This window comes from Cinclus cinclus, chromosome 16, assembly GCF_963662255.1.
Source record: "Cinclus cinclus chromosome 16, bCinCin1.1, whole genome shotgun sequence".
In the NCBI taxonomy this organism is placed as follows: domain Eukaryota; kingdom Metazoa; phylum Chordata; class Aves; order Passeriformes; family Cinclidae; genus Cinclus; species Cinclus cinclus.
In genome coordinates, this window is record NC_085061.1 from 11,359,289 (window position 1) to 11,379,459 (window position 20,171).

Consider the following 20,171-nt stretch of genomic DNA (forward strand, 5'->3'; position numbering starts at 1 on the left):
AATCAATTTTAATTCTTTATGAATTAATTAATTACCTTACAGCGAAAGTCCAACAAAATAAAGGCCCCTGAACCCCTGAGCTGGCCCCAGTTTTCTCAGAGGTGAAGTTAAAGCAGAGCAGGTACAAGCAGGGACAGCACCATGTCAGTCACCAGCCAAGCATGTCCTAACAGAACTTTTCCTTCACACATGAAATAGAAACAGAATCCTGCTGTTGAAGAATACTAGGAGGGGAATCATCACTTTAACATCAGGAAGCTCCTAACTAGCAAAAGTAAGCACAGGTCTGCTGAATTCTGCTAAAGACTCGAATTTTATAATCTTTGGGTCAATACTGTCTGTATGAAGCCTTGAAATATGATGTGCCAAACAGTTCCAGTTGCCTTAAACTGTCAAGGGTAATGCCACCAATTACTGGCTACTCACTTTGCCTCAATTTATCCATTTTTAAAGCAACTCTGTCCTGGCTCTGAAAACTTCCCTGTTCTAAATAGCACATCCCTCTGAGAAGCCCTTTCTCCAAAGCTTCTTTAGCAGGTCTAGCAGAAATCCAGTCTTCCCTGGCACTTGCACTGAAGTTAACTTGCATAAGCAGTACATACAGCTGCTGCTCCTTCCCTAACTTATTCATCTTTTATTATAATTCTAAGATGTTTGCAGAATGGAACATTTTCCTTGGATTTCTGAAAAACCTCTTGCATGTTGTGTTGCTGTTTCAAATATGGGGTAGCTGCACAATCTGCCCAGAATTCCACTGCAGCTGTTCCAGAAAGAGAACCTGGACTCTTCCACTGGACTCTCAGAGCTCCACATCCTAAGATGTTTTTCCCATTGTTCCAAGGCAACTCCTCTAAGAACTGCTGTCATCTTCCCATCTTCAGAAGACATCACCATTTTATACAGCACAGAAAAATAAAAATATTCATGAGTTCTCTACTCCAAAAGCAAACATTGATGTTCTGATGCTGGAGCTGGGCTATGCTGTCAGCTCGCCATTAGTACAGCAATGCAAAGCTTGGATGCCCCTGCACAGATTCATGTCCCCTGCTCCCAGAATAGCCCAGGCACTTAAGGACACATTCCATATCTCTTGCTCCCGGACCTCTGGATGGGAAAGAAGTTATTTCAGATTATCATGTTGCTCCAGTATCAGGAGGGAAGTACAAGCAGCTGCCAGCTGGAGTCCTGGCCAGAACAAAGCATGCAGGTTTGAAACCCTGCTCTCCCAGTCCCTCGGCAATGTCCTGCTTGCTTTGCCTCACTTCTCAGAGAACTTCTCCCATGTTCTGCTACCTGTGCTTTTCACACCTCATCACAGGAATATCAAACCAGTTTAGATAAATCCAAAATTCCCATGGTAAGTGACTGTTTCCAACAGAGATCCACCTGGCTCCGGCCAAGAGAAGCTCACGCACTGCTTTAAGCAGCTTCATTTGTTAGGATGGGAGTTCATGGATCTGTGTCAGGCATTGCCACAGGACACTCCCAGCCATCCTTTCCCAGTGCCCTTTGCTCCAGGAGGGCTGCACACCTCAATACCTGCTCTCTTCCCTGCACTTGCCAGCTCATTCATCTGCTCAGGCAGAGCCAACACTTCCTATTTGTATTCCACCTGCCCACTCCCAACCACCATCCAGGGCTATCCTGAGGCCAAAGCCTTCATTTTGCTGGTCTCTTCTGTTCCAGCACATACAAGATGTATCTCTTCAGTTAGTGGAGTCCCAAGTGGTTGGACAGTGCATGCTGAGAACACCTTCAGAAGTCAATAGGATACCAGAACATTTATAGGTTTTTAAACAGTTTGTCCCATGTCATTCTATACGTGTGCCCTTAACACCCTTGCAAAAAGTATCACTGAAAGCTGTTTTCTGAGAGAAGGCTGCCCCAATTAACTCCACAGCAAGGGTGGACAGCTTGATAGGACAATGGGAAAGGGTCTTAAACTGAAAGAGGACACACTTTAATCAGATGTTAAGAAAAAACTGTTCCCTGTGAGGGTGGTGAGGCCCTGACTCATGGTGTCCAGAGAAGCTGTCGCTGCCCCTGGATCTCTGGCAGTTGGACAGAGCTTGGAGCAGCCTGGGATAGTAAAAGGTGACCCTGACCATGGCAGGGGGTGAGACTGGATGGGTTTTTAAGGTCTCTTCCCACCCAAATTATTCCATGATTCTGCTCTTTCAGGGGTGCAGCTGTGCCAGGAACATTTGAGGAAGCTTCCAGACAAACAAGAGGTGTTCTAGTGGGACCAGGACCCTCCAAAGGCCTCACTTGAGCAGCTTCACCTATAAGTGTCCCCTCACCATGGAGAGACCACAAGAGCCAGTCTGAAACCACCACTGAATCCAGGTGCCTGTGGCTCCCATCTGAAGGTAAACCACTGGAACTCGACTCCCAGCTGCTTCTTTCTCCACTAACTATGGACTTGATCCAGCTGGAAACAGGCTCCCTAATAAACTGTCATTAGATCCAGCAAAACTAAGACCAGGACTATGAGTGCAGACACTTTTTCAGTCAGCTAAACAACATCTGGAGCAGGAAGAGAGGCCAGGGCAGAGGCACATGGCAGTGCACAGCTTGGTGATATAACTGTGACATGAGCCCAAACACATTGCCTAAACAGGGGGAACATTGCCATATTTGAGAAAGAATCCATATCCACCTCGATATTAAGTCCTTTGCTAATCTTCTTTGCACAACAGCTCTAAAAATACAGCAGGGAAGATGCCTGGGATCACATGAAGGACAGCTGAAGCCCCATGCTGCAGTCACAGCAAAGCTGTTCCCAGAGCACCCAGACCTTCCATCCCTGCAGACTGAGCTGAGCAGGAGAGCAGCATGTTTCTGCACCCAGCATCCTCTTATCAAAATCATCACCTCTGTGCAACAGCCCATTGCTGCTCCAACAGGGAAATTGAGGGAGGTTATAAACACAGAGAAATACTGCATTTTTTCCAAGCCATCACAAGGCTGTTACATCTCCTCCTCTGGGATTATGCAGAGTCCAAGGTGGACAACAGAACATCCCAGAGAAATGAAAGGCATGGAGTATTTGGTATTAAGTGCTTTAATGCCTTGGTTGCCTGCACTTGCTCCTTCAGATCCTTCCTGCAGGAGCTCTGCACTGAGCAGGATACAGGAATTAGGATTTGCCTCTCCCTTTGTGCCTTTCCCAGAAGGAACAACAGCAGTGTTGTGCCAGGTCTGGGTGTTAAAGCTCTACTGATGAGTGTGTCTGCACTTCAGACAGACACTGGGATAACTAAAGTCTCCAACAGAATCAGATATATGTATATATATAATAAAATTAATGGTGCCATAAAGCCACTCCCTCCCTTCTTCTAAACCCCACAGAGATTAGCACCTCAAACCCAAACCAACCATTCCACAAGAGGTGCTGGCTCAGGCCCACCAGGTCCTTCCCTAAATCAAGGTGGATTTCCCCAGCTTTCTGACAAAAGAATTGTTGTAAAAATCAGTGCTTTTATTGTAGTGGGCTGTGACCAACAATTCAAAGAATCATTTAAATCTCTGCAATCCTGAAACTGAAACGACACATTAAATTTCACAAGAGGGCTGAGTGAAGACAGAGGGACCAGGAGTCTGAACTCATTAAGATCTTCTGCTTAGAACTATTGGGTGCATCTAAATGTAAAGAAAAAAGCATTTAGATGCAGTTCATTGGAGTGAAAAAATTCAACAAGGAAGAGATTTAATAATAAAAAACCACAAGTGAAACAATTTCTAGCTGAAAAGTTAAAACAAGCAGGAAAGTCAAAGATTTCAAAGGTGCAATACTGTCAGATTTTCCCTTCACACTGAAGGGAGCCCAAACTAGGATAAGGACATTTCCAGCTGGTTACAGTGACCTCTGCATCCCAACAAAGACCCCTTAGTGCCACTGAAGCTGACAAATGATTAATTGCGAGGAGCAGTCATTAACAGTGATACTGTGGAATCAGCAGAGTGCTCTGCCCAAGCTTTTGTCCTGTGATCTCCTGGGAAATGCATCTACTTGGTCTGGTAAATACCCATCCCAAACAGATTATTTGTGAAAAGAGAAAATCAGCTCATGAAAAGAGGGCTTGAGAACAATGCAAGAAGCCATGCTTGGAAGTGTTACAAACCGTTGGCTAAATACTCAGTAACCAGTACAAACTCCACACCTATGAGAAGAGAGCACTACAAAGGTCAGCCAGATGCCAAGCAAGAACAAATTATACAAAACCACAAGTGTCAGACTTCAAAAGTGACATTCTAAGCCTCACAGCCACAGAGAAAACAAGCAATTACCCTCCCCTACACCCCCCTGCTGCAGCTGCTCGGCCCCCTCTGCAGGTCCTGCACAGTGCCAGCCCCAGGCTGTCAGAGATGCTGCAGTGCCAGTGCTCCTGCCCCTCCACTGGAAGAGCTGTTCCTACAAGCCCCACAGGACGTGGCCAGCAGGCAGGATCTTTCTAACAGCTACTCCTGTTTCTCCTTGGCAGGGTTTTCTCGGAAGTGACCTTGAAATCAATTACACCACAGAGGCCTCAGGAATGCACAACAACAGGGACGTGTAACCAGTGAATTACTGCTGGAAACAAAACACCTCAGCAGCCAACCCCCCCTGTACACCTCCAGGCAGTTCCCTCCAGCCTGCCGGGTCCTGAGTGGTTTCCATGTCCTTCCAGAGGCAGTTTCTGTGAGATGGGACCTCCAAGAGCACAAAAGCTGTGGGGGGGACATTGCATTGTGTGGAGCACAAAGAAACTTAATTGTGATGCACCTGATGTAGACAGAATTTATAGTCAATATTACACAAATATATGACAAGGAGAAGACTTCATCCTTGTGCTAAAACACTTCAAATGTTCATGATCAGACAATGTTTAAATCTATTTTAATTAATGAGATTCCTCAAGGTTGTTACAGCCACATGCAGGCTGCCAGGAAAAAGGAACCCCCTGTGTTCAGAGAAAGGGAAGTGATGAGGAGGTACAATACCAGATTTTGAGCTGAAGATGCCCAGATCATCATCCCTTTGAAAAGAAATGACAAGAAGCAAGATGAAGACACCTCATCACTTTTAAGTAGGAACAGGATGCATTTGGAGCAGATTTTGAGCAGCTCTAATGATACATAAATATTCCTCTGCAGATTCAGGCCTTCTAGGAAAAAAGAACTTCATCCTGCAGTCCCTCCTACTGCTTGATCTGAAGGGAACCACAGAGTCTGCACACACCAGACACAATAATCCACGTGCTTTGAACAGATCAGGTACCAGCTTCCCACTAGCCACAAGTAAGATAAAATATACAAGGAACAATGTGGGAGAGACCAAATGCATATTTAGCATACAGAAAGGCACTGATTCAGGGAAAATAGAACTTCATTTCAAGGAGGTGCAGAGTATGCACAGCAAAAGCCTTTGGGGCCCGAGGGGAAAAAAAGAAACACTTCTGCTGGCCAGAGGAAAAAGATTTGCCAGTGAGAAATGCATGGGACAACAGCACCCGGGCTACAAACATTGACCCAGTGTTATCTCTGCCTGGACTAGAGCCAATAATTGGCCTCATTCCTTCAGATTTTGGTGAAAGAAACAATTCAGGGAGCAGCAGCATCTATTGCAATACAGGCACAAAGCCCTCCCAGGAAGCCACCAACGTGCCTGACCTCCTGTCTGAGAAGGAACAATATCCCATTCAAGCTGTCCTGGTGCAGCCTTCTCTTTCCTCTGCTGGGAGAAGGAACTCTGTGTGGAGCAGTTGGGGTCACCAACAGCACAAGACTTCAGCCTTTACAAAAAACTACTGAAGTGACACCTTATCCAGGAACCACTGCTTGCCACAGCCCAGTGTGGAGAGAGAAAAACCAAAATGGGAAGGCAAGGAAGCAGAGATCTCATGTGACTAACACCTGAAAGAGCAAAACACAGCAGTCAAGTGTCACATCACACATTTACTGCTTGATGATTCACCCCAAAATCAAACAGGCTGGCTCACAGTCTAATGGCTACTTGGAAGGACACTGTCATTGCCAGAAGCTGCTGTGAGAATTTATACAAATTGGCCAGGGTCAGGGTCAGACTTGGACAGGTCACTGTGCTTAACAGTTAAAACAAGCCCATACTGGTTGAGATATAAGAATTAGTTACGATTCTAAATTTTACCACCTCTTTTAGTCCCTGCTGAAGAGTTTATAATTTGTCTCCTGCACCTTCTCTTCAGCTGAGAAGGGTCTTTTGGTCACTACTGGAGGATGAGATGAGGGTGATACAGCAGAGCTGGAAGTGTCTCCTTATGCTGTGCCTCTGAACTGGAGTTCCCTTCAGAGTTCAGCCATCCCTGCACCAGCCAGCACCCACCAATTAAGCCTGAGACGCAATTTCAAGGAAATAACCTCCATGCTGCAGTTGGAGAAGGTGAGTAAACCCATACAGATCCTTGGAATGAGTGTAAACCTTCTCAGTCCACACATGGTGCCAGCACCATCCTGCCCAGCAAATGGAGTCTGAGCACTGGCAAAGCAAAGCTCTCAGAGACCTCTGTCACCCCCACAAAACACACAGAGTGTGATGTGCAGATGTTGCCAGCAGTTCTCCAGAGCTCCCAGTGAATAAGCAGCTCTTCCACCATCCAGCAGCTGTGACATACAGCACTCACCAAACACTTTCTGCTGGCTTGAGGGGACCATCCCACACCACGATCCCAGGAGAAATGTCAGCTCTTCCCCAGCTATTGCTCACTCTCAACCTGCTTCATGCCAAGGGAGGAGGGGGAAGGGCTCGGGGCTGAGCACCCAGTGCAGAGCCAGCCCAGCTGACACACAGAGCATCACTCCCAGGCTCCTGGTGCCAAATGCTGCTCAGCAGGAAGATATGGGGATATTTTTAGTGTATCTTGACAGCAGAGTTTCAAGCCTTCAAGTCACACTGAAGCATCATGTCTTGAGTCAACACTAGATTATCTCTAAGTGCATAAAATGTTAACCCAGTAGCTTCTGGCAGTCACAGCGAACTCTCCTTCCAAACATGGCAAAAAGTAGAGACAAGGGAAGCTACCTTCTTTATAATACCTGGCACAGCCCATGGGTGCAGGCACACCATCCACATCCAAGGAGAAACTGTCAAGTTTTATATAACCCACAATCTATATACCAATAAAAATATATAACATTTACCTATAATCTGTAACAAACAATAACAAACAAAGCAAATCCAGCTTTGAAGATACCTCTTAACTACTGCTTAGGTTATTATCAAGGCATTTCATGTCACATGTGGCATGGGTTGACCACCAAAAAACACCTGTTTTGAAGCATTTTTCCCCCTTGCACCAATAATTCTCTCCCCATCTGCAGGGTCCTGCCACCCAGCAACACCATTACAGGCAGTACCTAAAAGCTGTGCCATTACCTGCATCACAACAGTTGCAAAGGAACTTCCAAGCACTGGATACACTGCAAAGCTCTTCCTGTGTCACCTGCAGCCACCCAGGGACATAGAGGGCAGTAGGATCCTCTCCCTGACACTCCCGCAGCTGCTGAACTGAGAACTCCACTCCAACCTCCCTGGCTGCTCCACACAGCCCTCTGTGCTTTCACTGCTGCTTCTGAGGATTCCAGCTGGCAGGAACTGCTCTGCTTCCCTGCAGCAAGTACTCTCCTGGCTCCAGAGCTCACACTTGAAAGCAGCGGCTATGAGCCAGCATCAAATATTTAAGTTAAGATTCTGCTTTTCTTTATTTAAAACCATAACAGTGACAACACCTTGGAACTCCAGATGGGGCTATTCCAGCCTGTAATTACAACTCTGCACTTAGGAACCCCCCAAAGTGTCCTCTGTGGTGCATCAGTGCCATGGCACTGTAGGACGTGGCACTGTGGGTGACCTGACAAGCAATCTGCAGCACTTAGGAAGCAAGACAGCAGCAGCCTTTGAGGCCTGGCTGGGCTGTGAACACACACATTGAACTGTCACTGTGAACAAACCCACAGAGCTGATGCGAGCCCTGCAAGACATCAGCCTGCTTGTGCATTGTACTGCTCTCACACCATTTATCTGTTACCAGCACACCCTGAGCTGTTTGGGTGTTAAGAAGCAAAAGGGGGCTCAGAGGTTCTGTTGCAGGAGCATCACTTCATCAGCCAGTGAAATATCAACCCTTTACAACACCACAGCATTAGGGAGGAGAGCATACCTAGCACACCAGGATTTAAGCAGTCTCTTTATACATTCAATCTGCTAAAGGCAACAGGAAGAAGTTATTCAAGAAAGCTACTTAAAGTCTAAAAACTTTAACACAATGCACGTTGATGCTGAAGAGGAAAATAAGTTTGAAAAAGTGTATGGAAAGCAGTTCTGGCTGTCAGGACCTGACCTCCAGCATTCAGAGTTTCTTTTCCTGCAGCTAAGCCTGACAGTCAAAATAGCAAGGAGCTGTTTTCAATTAGGCTGCATCTACAAACCTCTTAACACTGCTGACACAGAACAATGTTGGGATGGTTGTGAAAAGAGTGATGCATTTTGATTTTAGTTGTCCTGACTCTTGCATTTAACCCTGAGCTAGATCCTCAGCTGTTGGAAAGGAGCAAAAGCTTTGCCAGTGCAGAGAAGGCTGATGACTGAGGGACAGTAGTGAGGACCACTGCCAAACCCATTGACAATCACTGGGACTGCTCCTGAGGGTCAGGAACAAGACACAGACATCTCACTTTAGGACCATGGATGTTTGCTTTTCATGGGTATGATCCTGTGTACAGGATGAAAGAGTAAAGATGATGGAGAAGGAGTACTTCTGCTGCTTACTCCATGAGAAGTAAGTTCTGACTTTAAATAATTAAATTGCAGCATTTGAAGCCTGAATTAAATTTGTCACTCAGCTCATTAGAACCTGACACTCAAACTGTACTGAGCTGAAGCAGAACTATCCACTGGTAACTCCCTGCTTTGTCTTACCTGTGAAATAAAAAAACTGCAGATCAACTAAATGAAAAGAACATTAGAGACCTACAAATCAGGAGATGGATTTTGGATGAGGGCATGGAGTGACAGGACAAAGGGAATGATTTCACCCTGCCACAGGGCACAATTAGATGGGATACTGTGAAGGAATTGTTCCCTGGGAGGGTGGAGAGGCCCTGGCACAAGGCACCCAGAGAAGCTGTGGCTGCCTCTGGATCCCTGGCAGTGCCCAAGGCCAGGATGGACAGGGCTTGGAGCAGCCTGCACTAGGGGAAGGTGTCCCTGCCCATGGCAAGGGGTGGAATGAGATGGGCTTTAAGGTCCCTTTAACCCAAACTGTTCTGTGATTCAAAGAACACTGAACTGCCATTAAAACAAGAAGAATCAGGGAACTGCACAGAAGTGCAGGCCAGGAGCTCAGATGTTGCAGCTTTCACTTGAAGACCAGACAGGGAACTCATGAGCTGCCACAGGTCTATCAGAGACTCTGCGGGATGCTGGACATGAGAAAAACACCCACACCAAACGGGCACTCCAAGAGGAGCCACCCCCACCCAAATTCTCACTGCAGGAGCAGAATTGCCCTGGCCTGATGAGCAGCACTCAGCCAGCACAGAAACACACACCAAGGCTCTCCATGTGCGTGTGTTGGGCTCCCAGCTGCACAGATATGTGTCAGCACATGCCGTGGGCAGCACCAAGAAATGAGGTCAAGCAGAAAGCAGCACTGACTCACATCAGGCACATGTGGGGCTCCACAGTAGTTTTGTCTCAAGCACAAAATACAACTGCACAGGCAATAGGAGCTGATGCTCTTGCAAACTTCCCACCACCTGATCTTTGTTATTTTTTCCCAAAATTGTGACTTATTTTCATATAGTAATGCACAAAGATCTGTCTCTTGCAGCAGAAACCATAAACTGCTCTTAGTGAGAGCTGGACATGAAGTGCACTGTGACAAGAGGAACAAATCATTGGTAAGTGTTGTCAGAGATTTCTCATCTGCACCACTAATGCAACAACTAAAATTACCCATCCCATGCAGAAGACCCTGTAAGGTCCCTGGGGGGTTATTCCCAACCTGTAGCTTTAGGGACCTAATCCCATAAATCCTCTAAAGTGTGTGAAAATGGCTGCTGTCAACTGTGAGCATGAAGGGCTGAGGCACTACTAAAAACACCAGGAACACAACTCCCTACCACGTTCAAAACTGAAACTCTCCAGCTACAGTTATCTCGTCTAACCTAATAATTTATTGCAAATAACATTACATATGCAATATATCTCTCTTTCAGCTGTTTCCTGCATGTTGGACTTGCTCACCCAAACCAATTTCTCATCCCCAATACATCACAGAAGGCTCACAAATATTTGCATCAGTCATATATGGCAGAGGTACCTCTCCTTCTGGATTCTTCATTCATTACAATATATTTTAAAAATCCCTTTTAGCTCTCCAACTACAACGGAAAGAAAATGAAAACTAAGTTTATGCTTGGGAATTTTCTTGGCTGTAAGATAATACTAGAGGACATGCAATGTCAAATCTGCTGATGTAATTGAAAACAAGATGAGGCCCAGAGAGGCACGGACAACCCATTGGAGGAACAGCTCCATTTAAAAGAGGACACAGACAAAAAAGATAAAATAGAAAGGAAAAATATGACAAGATAGCAAAGCATAACAGAAGTCAAGGTTCTTTTCAAGTATGAGGGATAAAGGTGTCAGACACTGAATATGTGTCTGAAGAGCATAATACTTTTGATCCATTAATGTGAATCCAAGTCAGGAACAAAGCAGGTGGAAATGACTACAGTGACCTTGGACAAGTGTGAAAAAAATCACCCTTTGCTTAAATCTTTTTTAGAAGGAAGAACAAGAAAAAAGAAAAAAATCAGAATTCCCAAATGACAAGAAAAGACTTGTTAAGCTGATTCCTTTTTACTTCCTCACATGCACAGGACTGGAAAAGAGAGCAAGGAGGGGAATGTCCTTCTAAGGACATGGAATACACTTCAAATCTCCTGCCTGCAAATGCTCAACCCAAACTACAGGAGCATTAGCCAAGGGCAGAGTGTAAATCCAGAGACAATTACCATGACACACAAAGGTATCAGCAGGAAAAGCTCCAGCTCATCCCTGGAGCATAACCTGAGGCACACACATGGCCTCCACACAAGTGCAAGGAGGAGAACTCCTGTCCCTGAGGGTGGGCTCCACAAAGGGCTTGAGAAACACCACCTGTGTGAGACAGGCCAGGAAGCAAGGAATCGTTTGCTAAATTTGGCTGTGACAGCCGTCGTTCTCAAACTCTCCTATGTGAGCAAAGCACACCCACTGCTTTCTATAGTAGGGTCCAAACACTGGAGGTTCTGAGGGAAAAATGCTTTTCCCAACTTACTTCCTGGGTTCTGTTCAGGCTGTGTTGTGAGGGATGATGCTCTCCAATGAGGAATTAAGCACAAGTGTATCAGGCTGAAGGGTGCCCAGAGATCTGTAAAACATGGGGGTGTCTTGGGGTACCTCCTGCAACTTCTGCTTTCCTACCACAGCTGGAGACCTCGGCACTCCAAAGGTTCCCACACAGAATTTGGGAGGAAAAGATGAAAGCAACTGAATCTCAGTGCTGAGGAAGCTGCTGTCAGATTTGTGGTGAAGGAGATTAACAGCAATGCCACGTGCTGAGGAGCAAAACAGCTTCACTGCACACCCACTCTTCCCTGCAAAACTTCCAGCAGCTGACAGCTGGTACCTGACAGCTCTGTGAGATCTGAGATCTGCGCTGCCCCCACACCAACGGGAGCCTCCATCTGAACAGGCAACAGTGATAACCAAGTTATCTGCATCCAGCTCAGCCTGCATGGACCACAACAAGGCTGAAATGCTGCTCTACGAGAGCAGATCCTGCCGGGAACACAGGGTTTACACAGGACATCGGGGGAGTGGGGGAAATAAGGGGTCTCTATTCAGCTCCCTACTCCACAGCACAGTCTGCTGGGTGACCCTGGAAAAGGAACTTGCTCATAAGAAAGAGGACTAACAACTTTGCTAAGATTTGCTGAACAGCTAAAGGATGACATTTACAACCCAAGCCCTCAATTCTCAGGGAATTTTAAGTTCTGCTGAAAAACTGAAAGCAAATAGAACTAAACCACTTCAAAAATAAGCCAACTAGTCCCTGGCCTTTAGGCACAGTGCTAACAAGCTTACAAAGGATTTGTCTCAAGGCAGCCCTCCTCAATTAGCAGCCAATCGATGGAGGAGCATCAGGTGGTAGCTTTATCCTGCTAATAGAAACAACAGGAAAGTGGAGAGGTGTGCATAGAGCAAAGGCTCCCAGGATCTTCATCACAGATACTGGTGTCTTATTCTCACACGGGATGCACTGAGAGAGCAAAGAGCACAGCCAGGAAAGCTTCACTGCCATAAACATCAGCCCCAAACTGGTCAGGGAAATTCTGTGGCATGTTACTGGTTTAGCTGTGAACAGACACGGCAAATCTGGGTAAGACTGGGAAAAAAAGGGGTGGGTTTGGGAGGGAGCTCAGCTGTCAGCAAAACCAGTGTTCACCTGATGCTCAGAGAGCAAAGCAAACAGCAATGACTCTCAGCTGTTGCTACCACCTTTGGGTTCCCTTATTCACAACGAGGAACAAGCTGATGCCCCCAGTTTGAACGGTTGAAATGAAAGATTTGAGGCTGTTTTGGATAAAACAAATCTTAAGGTATGTATTTCTCAGGAGTCTTGAAGAGGCCACATTGTCAAGAGGAACTCGATAGAGGCTCTCCCTTCCATTCATGGAAATCACATCAGCTGCCTGCAAGGGCTGCAGCTTTCCATCTCCATTCCCATAAACTAAAGGAACTGGGAATGGGCAATGGAGGAAGCAGCAGGCTAAAAGTGGCAAACACCAAGCCGGGGGATCCCTCCAGCTGACTGAAGTGTCCAGAAAACTACAAAACAGCCTTGCAAGACTCCATGAGCAAGCTCCTCTAACAACGCCCAAATGCTGCCCTTGAAATGCAACAGCAAACCTTTGAGACAGGTATTTGACTCACACCTAATTGTGACAAAATCCAGAATATCACAAAGAAACTCTGCCTAAAGCAGCTCCCATGGTCAACATCAGCCTTCTGCATCCTCAGTGAATGAACTTCCATGACAGCCCTCAAGTACCTTGTGGAAATAACAAGATTTGGAGAGAGAACTGACAGTTCAATCACAGAGTGGACAGGGAAGAACAATTTCAAAGGCTAGAAGATTTCTAGCCTTTAACCAAATAAAAAAGCTCAGTATGATTCAGAATCCAGTTGTAGATCCATTTATACTACAGTACTGATTAGGATCACATCTAGACAGATTTTGAACTGAATGGCATTTGGTTATATGGCAAACAAGGTGGCCACAAACAGACCCTGCCTAACAATGTCAATTTTTTTTCTCCTTCCTTGTAAAAGAATAATAGCAGAAAGTTGGATTTTTTTCCCCCCTTTTAACAACTAAGCTGCCATTCTTAATGTTGAGATACTGATACTTATTTTTCTTGGAAAATGGAAGGAGGGGAGCTGAGGCTTTGCTCCTGCAGTAGGACTGTCACAGACACCCAGCCAAACCTGCAGTCCCCCACCTCCCACTGGCCCTCAGCAGCTGGAGCAGGGAAAGTGCTGAGTTTTACTCACTGCCATGACGAGCTCAAAAGGGTATTTGTAGACTCGAACTGGGGACTGGTATTTCTGCACCATTTTTACCACAGACCTGCAATAGAGAGAAATTGGAACATTTTAGATCCCCCATGCCAAGCAGCACAATACATTCTCAGTGATTTTTACAGACCTTACTAGAAGTTGTAACTCTTTCTTACAAACAGAGAGGAGATTTATTAGATAGAATATCTTGCCTAGTAAGTGGCAGAGACAGAGGCAAATCTTTGCAGTCCCAGCCCAGTGCTGTACCCAGCATCCTGTGCTGCTTCCCAGCACTACTGCAGTAAATTCGACTTGGAGCTCCAACAAAACTCACAATAATTAAAGCACAATACAGAGATGTAAAGCCACAATGAAGAGTGGAGAGTCTCACAATGAAGAGTCCTCTCTGAAGAAGGAGCCTTACAGAGTCTACATGGCAATTCTTCCCCTTATCCCCCTCCCACACATTATATCTGTAATCATTAGGGCAAAATCATTCTCATTGCAACTGTCTACAGCTTCCCATGCCTCAGTGTTTTAAATGCTTTTGTGCACAAAGTAGGATTCAGTTGGTTCAGTTCACTGAAAGGAAGGAAAAAGAAGCAGCATGTTGAAAGAACATGCCTGATGCTAAGCTGGCAATCACATCCCACTGCCTGGATGCCCACTGTTCCAGCTGAACTGAGGCAAGAACTGCAGGCAGTGGGAACAATCCCGTCCTCAGCATTTCCCTGCTCCCATCCACCTCTCACTGTCCTCATCAGGATTCCTCCCTCAGACTCTCCTGCCTGGGTTTTAACACTCAAACATCCATCAGTAACCAGCATCTCAAGGGAAGTACACAAATGATTTTAGAAAGCGTTATTAGTTTGCTTTCTGCAATTCCTTTAAGAATTCCTTTGTACTGCTCCTGCTAATACCATCCAGGAACATCAGGACACAAAAGGCCGGGCGGCTGGTTAGAAGCACTGTGTTCATTCCACCCCACTCAAATTCCACTGCTGAGCAGACACAGCCCTCGGCAACATGACGCAGTGAAGCGCTGAACTCAACAGTCAGAGCACTCAGATAACTTATCCCTGACATTTTCAGCCCAAAAACGGAGGTCAAACATGAATAGGCAATAGATTCTCCCTCAAAAACTGCTGCAAAATGCAATTACACTGTAAAATCTAAGCAAGGGCGAGGGGAAAAGGACTTTAAAAGTTTGAAACCCGAGAATGGGGGATTTCTGGAGAAATAGGATCCAGCGATCAGACAGTTCCTCTGCAGAGGATCACATCAGCCAAGGAGCAAAGGTCAGGACTCGCTGGATCTCTCGGTCTCACTGGTGCTAAAAGCCAGCCCACACCAAGCCAGTCAATGCAGAGAGAACCTCCCAGCAGAGCACCCAACCCAGAGTGCAGCGAGAGGAGCAGGACAAGCACAGCCCAGGAAGGCCGGGCTGCAATCAGACATCGGATACCTGAGCCAAGAGGCACAGGGCACCTCGGAACGCAACCTGTAACATGATCAGGATGGGCGGGACCCTCCCCGTGAGCGCAGAGAGAGCGGGAGAAGCCTCGTCAAGTGCATTTAGCTGGGATGTTGCTTATTCTGACCTCACCTCCCACGCCAGGAATTCCTGCACCTTTGCAGGAGAAGGTCAGAAACCACCACAGCAGGAAGGCTCAGGACAGACCAGGGCAGAATCACCCAGAGCCCAGAAACAGAGGCACGAACCACAGAACAGTGGGATGGCACAAGCAGCTTTAACTATGTTATTTGGACAGACCTGCAGCTCCCTGGCAGCTGCTGGACCCGACCACCACAGGTTATTGTCTCTGCGCTTCTCCAGCTGAGGGAAGGCTGGAAGAAAGAGCCAGTGATTATTACACCCACAGGAAGCTGTGGAAAAGTGACAGCTGATACCTCACACCTGCCCTAGAAATTTTTCATACCTCGGGAGAGTGCAGTGGCAGCAGACCTTCTATGCCCTCTCCTCCAAACAGAGCTGTGAGATGGTCATTGTGCTTCCCAAAGCAACAGGGACTCCTGCTAAAAGTCCTGGGAAAAAAAAAAAGGGGGAAAAAAAATCAAAAAAGGCAGTGAAAGGTGGCTGCTTGGCACCCTGGCTGAAGATGATGATTAGCACTGATTACCACTGATAATGACAAGGAGTGTCAGGTGTTACCATTGGGCATCTGGGCCATATTAGCTCAACACATGCATCTTCCCAGGGCTCTAGCACCAAAGACACATGTGCTTTTAAAGCCATCTTGTGTTCCACTCAAATTATAAGTAGGTATGTTCAACCACCAGGTAGAAAACACCCAACCAGAGAGTATGTCTGCTCCTCAAACATGCTTCCAGCTCTACAGTGGGCCAGGCTTCCTGCTCAGCTTCCTATTTACATCTGGCTAAAAAAAACATATTAGGGAAGACAACTCAGGTGGAGAGCAGTGACCCACTGAACTGCAGCATGACCACTCAGAAACCCCAATCCACAGGTGGAGGCACACCCGGAGCATCCATGGGGAAACACCAGGAAAGAGGCTCAATTCCAGCTGGCTAAGCCCAGAGTAGCTGATAAAAGCTCAGAGGCTGTAGTGGCCAATGCACTGAAGCAACAAATCTGGCTACTAACAACCGTTCCAATAATAACAACCTTATAACCATCCCAAGTAGATATTAAAATATTTCAATTCTTGCACACCTGAACACAGAAAGCAGCAGCAGCCACATTTCACAAAGCATCCTGTGGCACACTGTGCCAACAGCACTGAGCCCTGAGAGCCTCAGCTCCCTGGGCATCCCTTTTGCTCCAGCCCACACAGCAACTCTTCCCTGAACCAAGCAGAGACAGCTCATTACAAGCTCCAGATCCACCTGCTGGGTGCTCCAAGGAAGGAGATGGACCCCTGATGGCACTTGCTGTAACTCTGGGAGCATTCCAGACAAATGGATTCTGAATAAGTAGTGGTGCACCTCCAGCGTACAAAGCTCCACCGACACAAGAGCCAGGACTGTGAGGGCTCCCGTGGGGACCACACATCACTACACACACCAAAGGGACAGACAGTGACATTAACTGGGTGTTTCCTTCTCATCTTGAACAGCCACTGTGCACCTGAGGGATTTTCCATATGCTTGACTTCTATTCTACTATTTGTAGGAGCAGCTTACTCAACAGAATAGAGCCAGATGGTGGGAAATCAGAAACTGAGTGTATAGATTAAATACACAGAAATCCCTGAATGGAACCCCCCAGCCCTGCTTCTCACCCAGGCACAGAACTCAGTCAGCTGCTTCCACACTGGAGCTGCCTGTTGGATGTGGAACTGGCAGCAAGTGACTTTATTAAGTTCTCCCACCTGTGGTGGCTGCTTTTCATCCTGAAGAGAACTGAGCAGGTTTTTTTGTTTTGTTTTTTGACAAAGAACTGCGGAAAATAGCAGGATTCTTGACTTCTTCAAATACCATTACACCACGTGAAAGCCAGCTGGGGCACCCAGCTAAGCTGATATTTCCAGTTAGAAAAGGGAGACTCCACAGAGCTGCATTCTTCCCTCCTGCCTTCTAGAAAAAGGTGGAGAGAAAGGTGTGTGACATTTCCTCTGCCTGGGGTACCTTTCACCTAGGAAATACTGTAATTGATGCTTTACACATAGAATAATAACACCGTGCCAAGCTCTAGGAAGTTTATTAGAGCTTTTTCACCTAAGAACTTTAGAACAAACCTTTTAAAGCTTGATATAAGGAAGCCTCAAGGCAGAATGGTACCAGAATAAACCTTTACCATTTTTTAGAAAGCAGACATCTGCTCAGGCAGGTGCCCCCTGAGAAACACCTGTGGAGCAGGTGAAGCAGCATGGAAGGTGCAGGTCATTGTACTGAAGTGGAGCCTGGGCACTGCTCCTACACCTGGCAGAGGTACCTGGAGTCCTGGTTTGGATCAAAACCAAAGACAAGCAACACAAACACCCAAACAACAACATTTATACATTCCTGACCACACAATAGGAACGGTCTTTTTGGCCAAGAGGAAGAAGGAAGCAGAACAGTGTCCAGCACTCTGAGCTCTTTCTCATCCATGTGTGTATCACAACAAGCTCCATGCCCAGTATTTACACACATCCATCTCATAAGGTAATTTTCTCACCTAAGAGTCACCATGAAACTTTTATGCACATCAACACATTAACTCCCTGATATTTGCCAGCCTGCAGCAGGAGATAAGCACTCCTGAAGTAAACCCCTTCACTCCTCACCTTAGTACTCCACAGGAAGCCACACCACATCCATTTATCCATCCACAGTGTAGGAAATAGTTCAATTCGCAAATACAATTTAAGAATAGGGGACACAAAATCCTGGAATGATCTGGGTTGGAAGGGACCATAAAGCCAAGCCTGTTTCCCCCACTGCCATGGGCAGGCACACCTTCCACTATCCCAGGCTGCTCCATAACCCATCCAGCCTGGCCTTGAACATTTCCAGGGATCCAGGAGCAGCCACAGCTTCTCTGGGCAACCTGTGCTAGGGCCCCACCACACTCACAGCCTTTTTGCCTTATCCCTCTCCAGCTCTCCTGGAGCCCCTTTAGTCCCTGGCAGGGGCTCTGAGGTGTCCCTGGAGCCTTCTCTTCTCCTGGTGAACACCCCCAGCTCTCTCATCCTGGCTCCAGGGCAGAGGGGTTCCTCTGCTCTTCCTGGCTCCTCCAGAGCAGAAGGAGCTTTGGACCCACTTGAACAAGTTCACATCCTTCTTCTGACAAGGACCCCATGCTTCAGTTTAACATGTAAATCAAGAGTAGACCCAGGCAGCAGCTCACTCGACAGTACAACAAAGCACCAGCAAACGGTTTCAGACTTCCTTGAGCAAAGGTTGCAGCTGTATTTTCTTTGAACAGAGGCTGGCTGTCATCAGCCCCACCATCAATACAAGCATCTTCTCACTATCTACAGACCAATTTTACTGCTTGAAGGAGTTAAGCCAAGTGACCCAGAGAATATACTTGGCTCACCTAGAAGCTGACTTGAAAACATGGAATCGCAGAATGGTTTGGAAGGGACCTTAAAGCCAATCTCGTTCTAGTCCCTGCCATGGGCTAGTTCTAGCCCCACTACCACAGGCTGCTCCAAATTCTGTCCAGCCTGGCCTCGGACGCTTCCCGGGATGGGGCAGCCACAGCTTCTCTGAGCAACCTGTTAAATCCATCAATGTATTTAACGGCCATTGATCAGGATCACCCCTTGAGTTTATAAATACTTGACGGTAGATCTGTAGAACCCCGACCCCGGAGCCGCTCGGGCTGGTGCTGGGGTCCCACTCGCAGCCCCCTCCATGGGCTGAGCCCACCTGGAGCGAACCCCGCCCGCCTCTCGGCCGCCTCCGTCCCACTGCCCCCAGGCACGACATGAACTTTAGAACCGCTGCGTTTTCTCCTTAGACCTACAGGGATCTCCGCCACTCCGAGCCCACCGCCCGGGTTTTCACCGGCTCCCTCCCTGATCCCACAAGATTATGACTAAAATTCCCCTCTCGGCTTCCCGTGGTCGAAGGACTACGGCTCCCGGCGCCCCCACACCCACCCGGCGCCCCCGCTCTGCCGCCTCCCCACGGGCCCGGGAACACGAGGCAGGAAAAGCCTCCCGCCCCTCCCTCACACGGCGGCCCCGAGGGATCCCAGGAGGGCGCTGCCCGCCGCGGCCGCATCCCACACGCACATTCCCGATCCCGCATCCCAGCCCCGGCTCCCCTCCCGCCCGTCCCGCTCCCCCTCACCGCGGGCGCGGCGCTGCCCGGCCGGCCCCATCCCGCTCTCGGCTGCTCCCGCGGCTGCGGCGGCCCCGCCCCCCGCCGGCCCCGCCCCCCAGGGCGCTGTCCATTGTGCTGCGGGGGGAGCGGGCAGGCCCCGCCCCCCGCACGTGCGGCCCCCCCGCGCCCTCCCGCCGCCATCTCGCGGATCGGCGGCTGGGACGTGAGGGGCGATCCCTGCCCCCGGTCCCACGGAACGCTTCTCCCTTGGCCTGTCGTTCCGCTCCTTGTCCCAAGTCCCTTTTGGCCCTTTAAAGTCTCCGCGGAGCCTTCTCCAGGTGAGCACTCCCAGCTCTCTCAGGCCGTCCCCACAGCAGAGCTGCTCCATCCCTCTGGTGATGTTGCTGCCTCTTCTGGACTCCTGGAGCTCCAGCAGCTCCGTGACCTGCCTGTGCTGAGGTCTCCAGAGCCGGACCCGTCTCCAGGTGTGAGCAGAAAGCGACAATAAAGAGGGGGGTGTGTGGAGATGAGCTCACCCCATCCCACAGTGGTCCCAACAATAAGCCCGCCGGAGCTCCAGGAGTGCTTGGACACTGCTCTCAGGGATGCACAGGGTGCATTGTTGGGATGCAGAGGCAGGAGCTGGACCTGATGAGCTTGGTGGGACCCTTTCAGCTCCGGATATTCCGTGTTTCTATGATTCTCCCCAAACTGGCACCTGCCCTTTGCAGGATGAGGAGGAGACTTCTCCGTTCGGGGGTGCAGGAGGCAGAGCCACAGCTCCAAACACAATCCAATCCTGCTC

The 20,171-nt window shown here is 48.0% G+C and overlaps 1 protein-coding gene across 3 annotated transcripts in view; it reads right to left on the reverse strand.

The window, feature by feature from the left end:
* The window catches only part of SEC14L5 (SEC14 like lipid binding 5), a 37,709-nt gene extending 18,255 nt beyond the window's left edge, over positions 1-19,454 (reverse strand). The window contains exons 1-4 of one of the 3 annotated variants that reach the window (XM_062503342.1): positions 19,394-19,454; positions 15,568-15,673; positions 15,402-15,475; positions 13,622-13,697 (exon numbers count right to left, since the gene is read on the reverse strand). In XM_062503342.1, coding sequence (XP_062359326.1) covers positions 13,622-13,684 — 63 coding nt within the window. In that variant the 5' untranslated portion in view covers positions 13,685-13,697; positions 15,402-15,475; positions 15,568-15,673; positions 19,394-19,454. Of the gene's footprint in view, positions 1-13,621; positions 13,698-14,093; positions 14,111-15,401; positions 15,476-15,567; positions 15,822-19,393 lie in introns of those variants that run through there. The other 2 variants (XM_062503343.1, XM_062503341.1) reach the window with 2 other exon arrangements.
* Between the last annotated feature and the right edge of the window lie 717 nt (positions 19,455-20,171).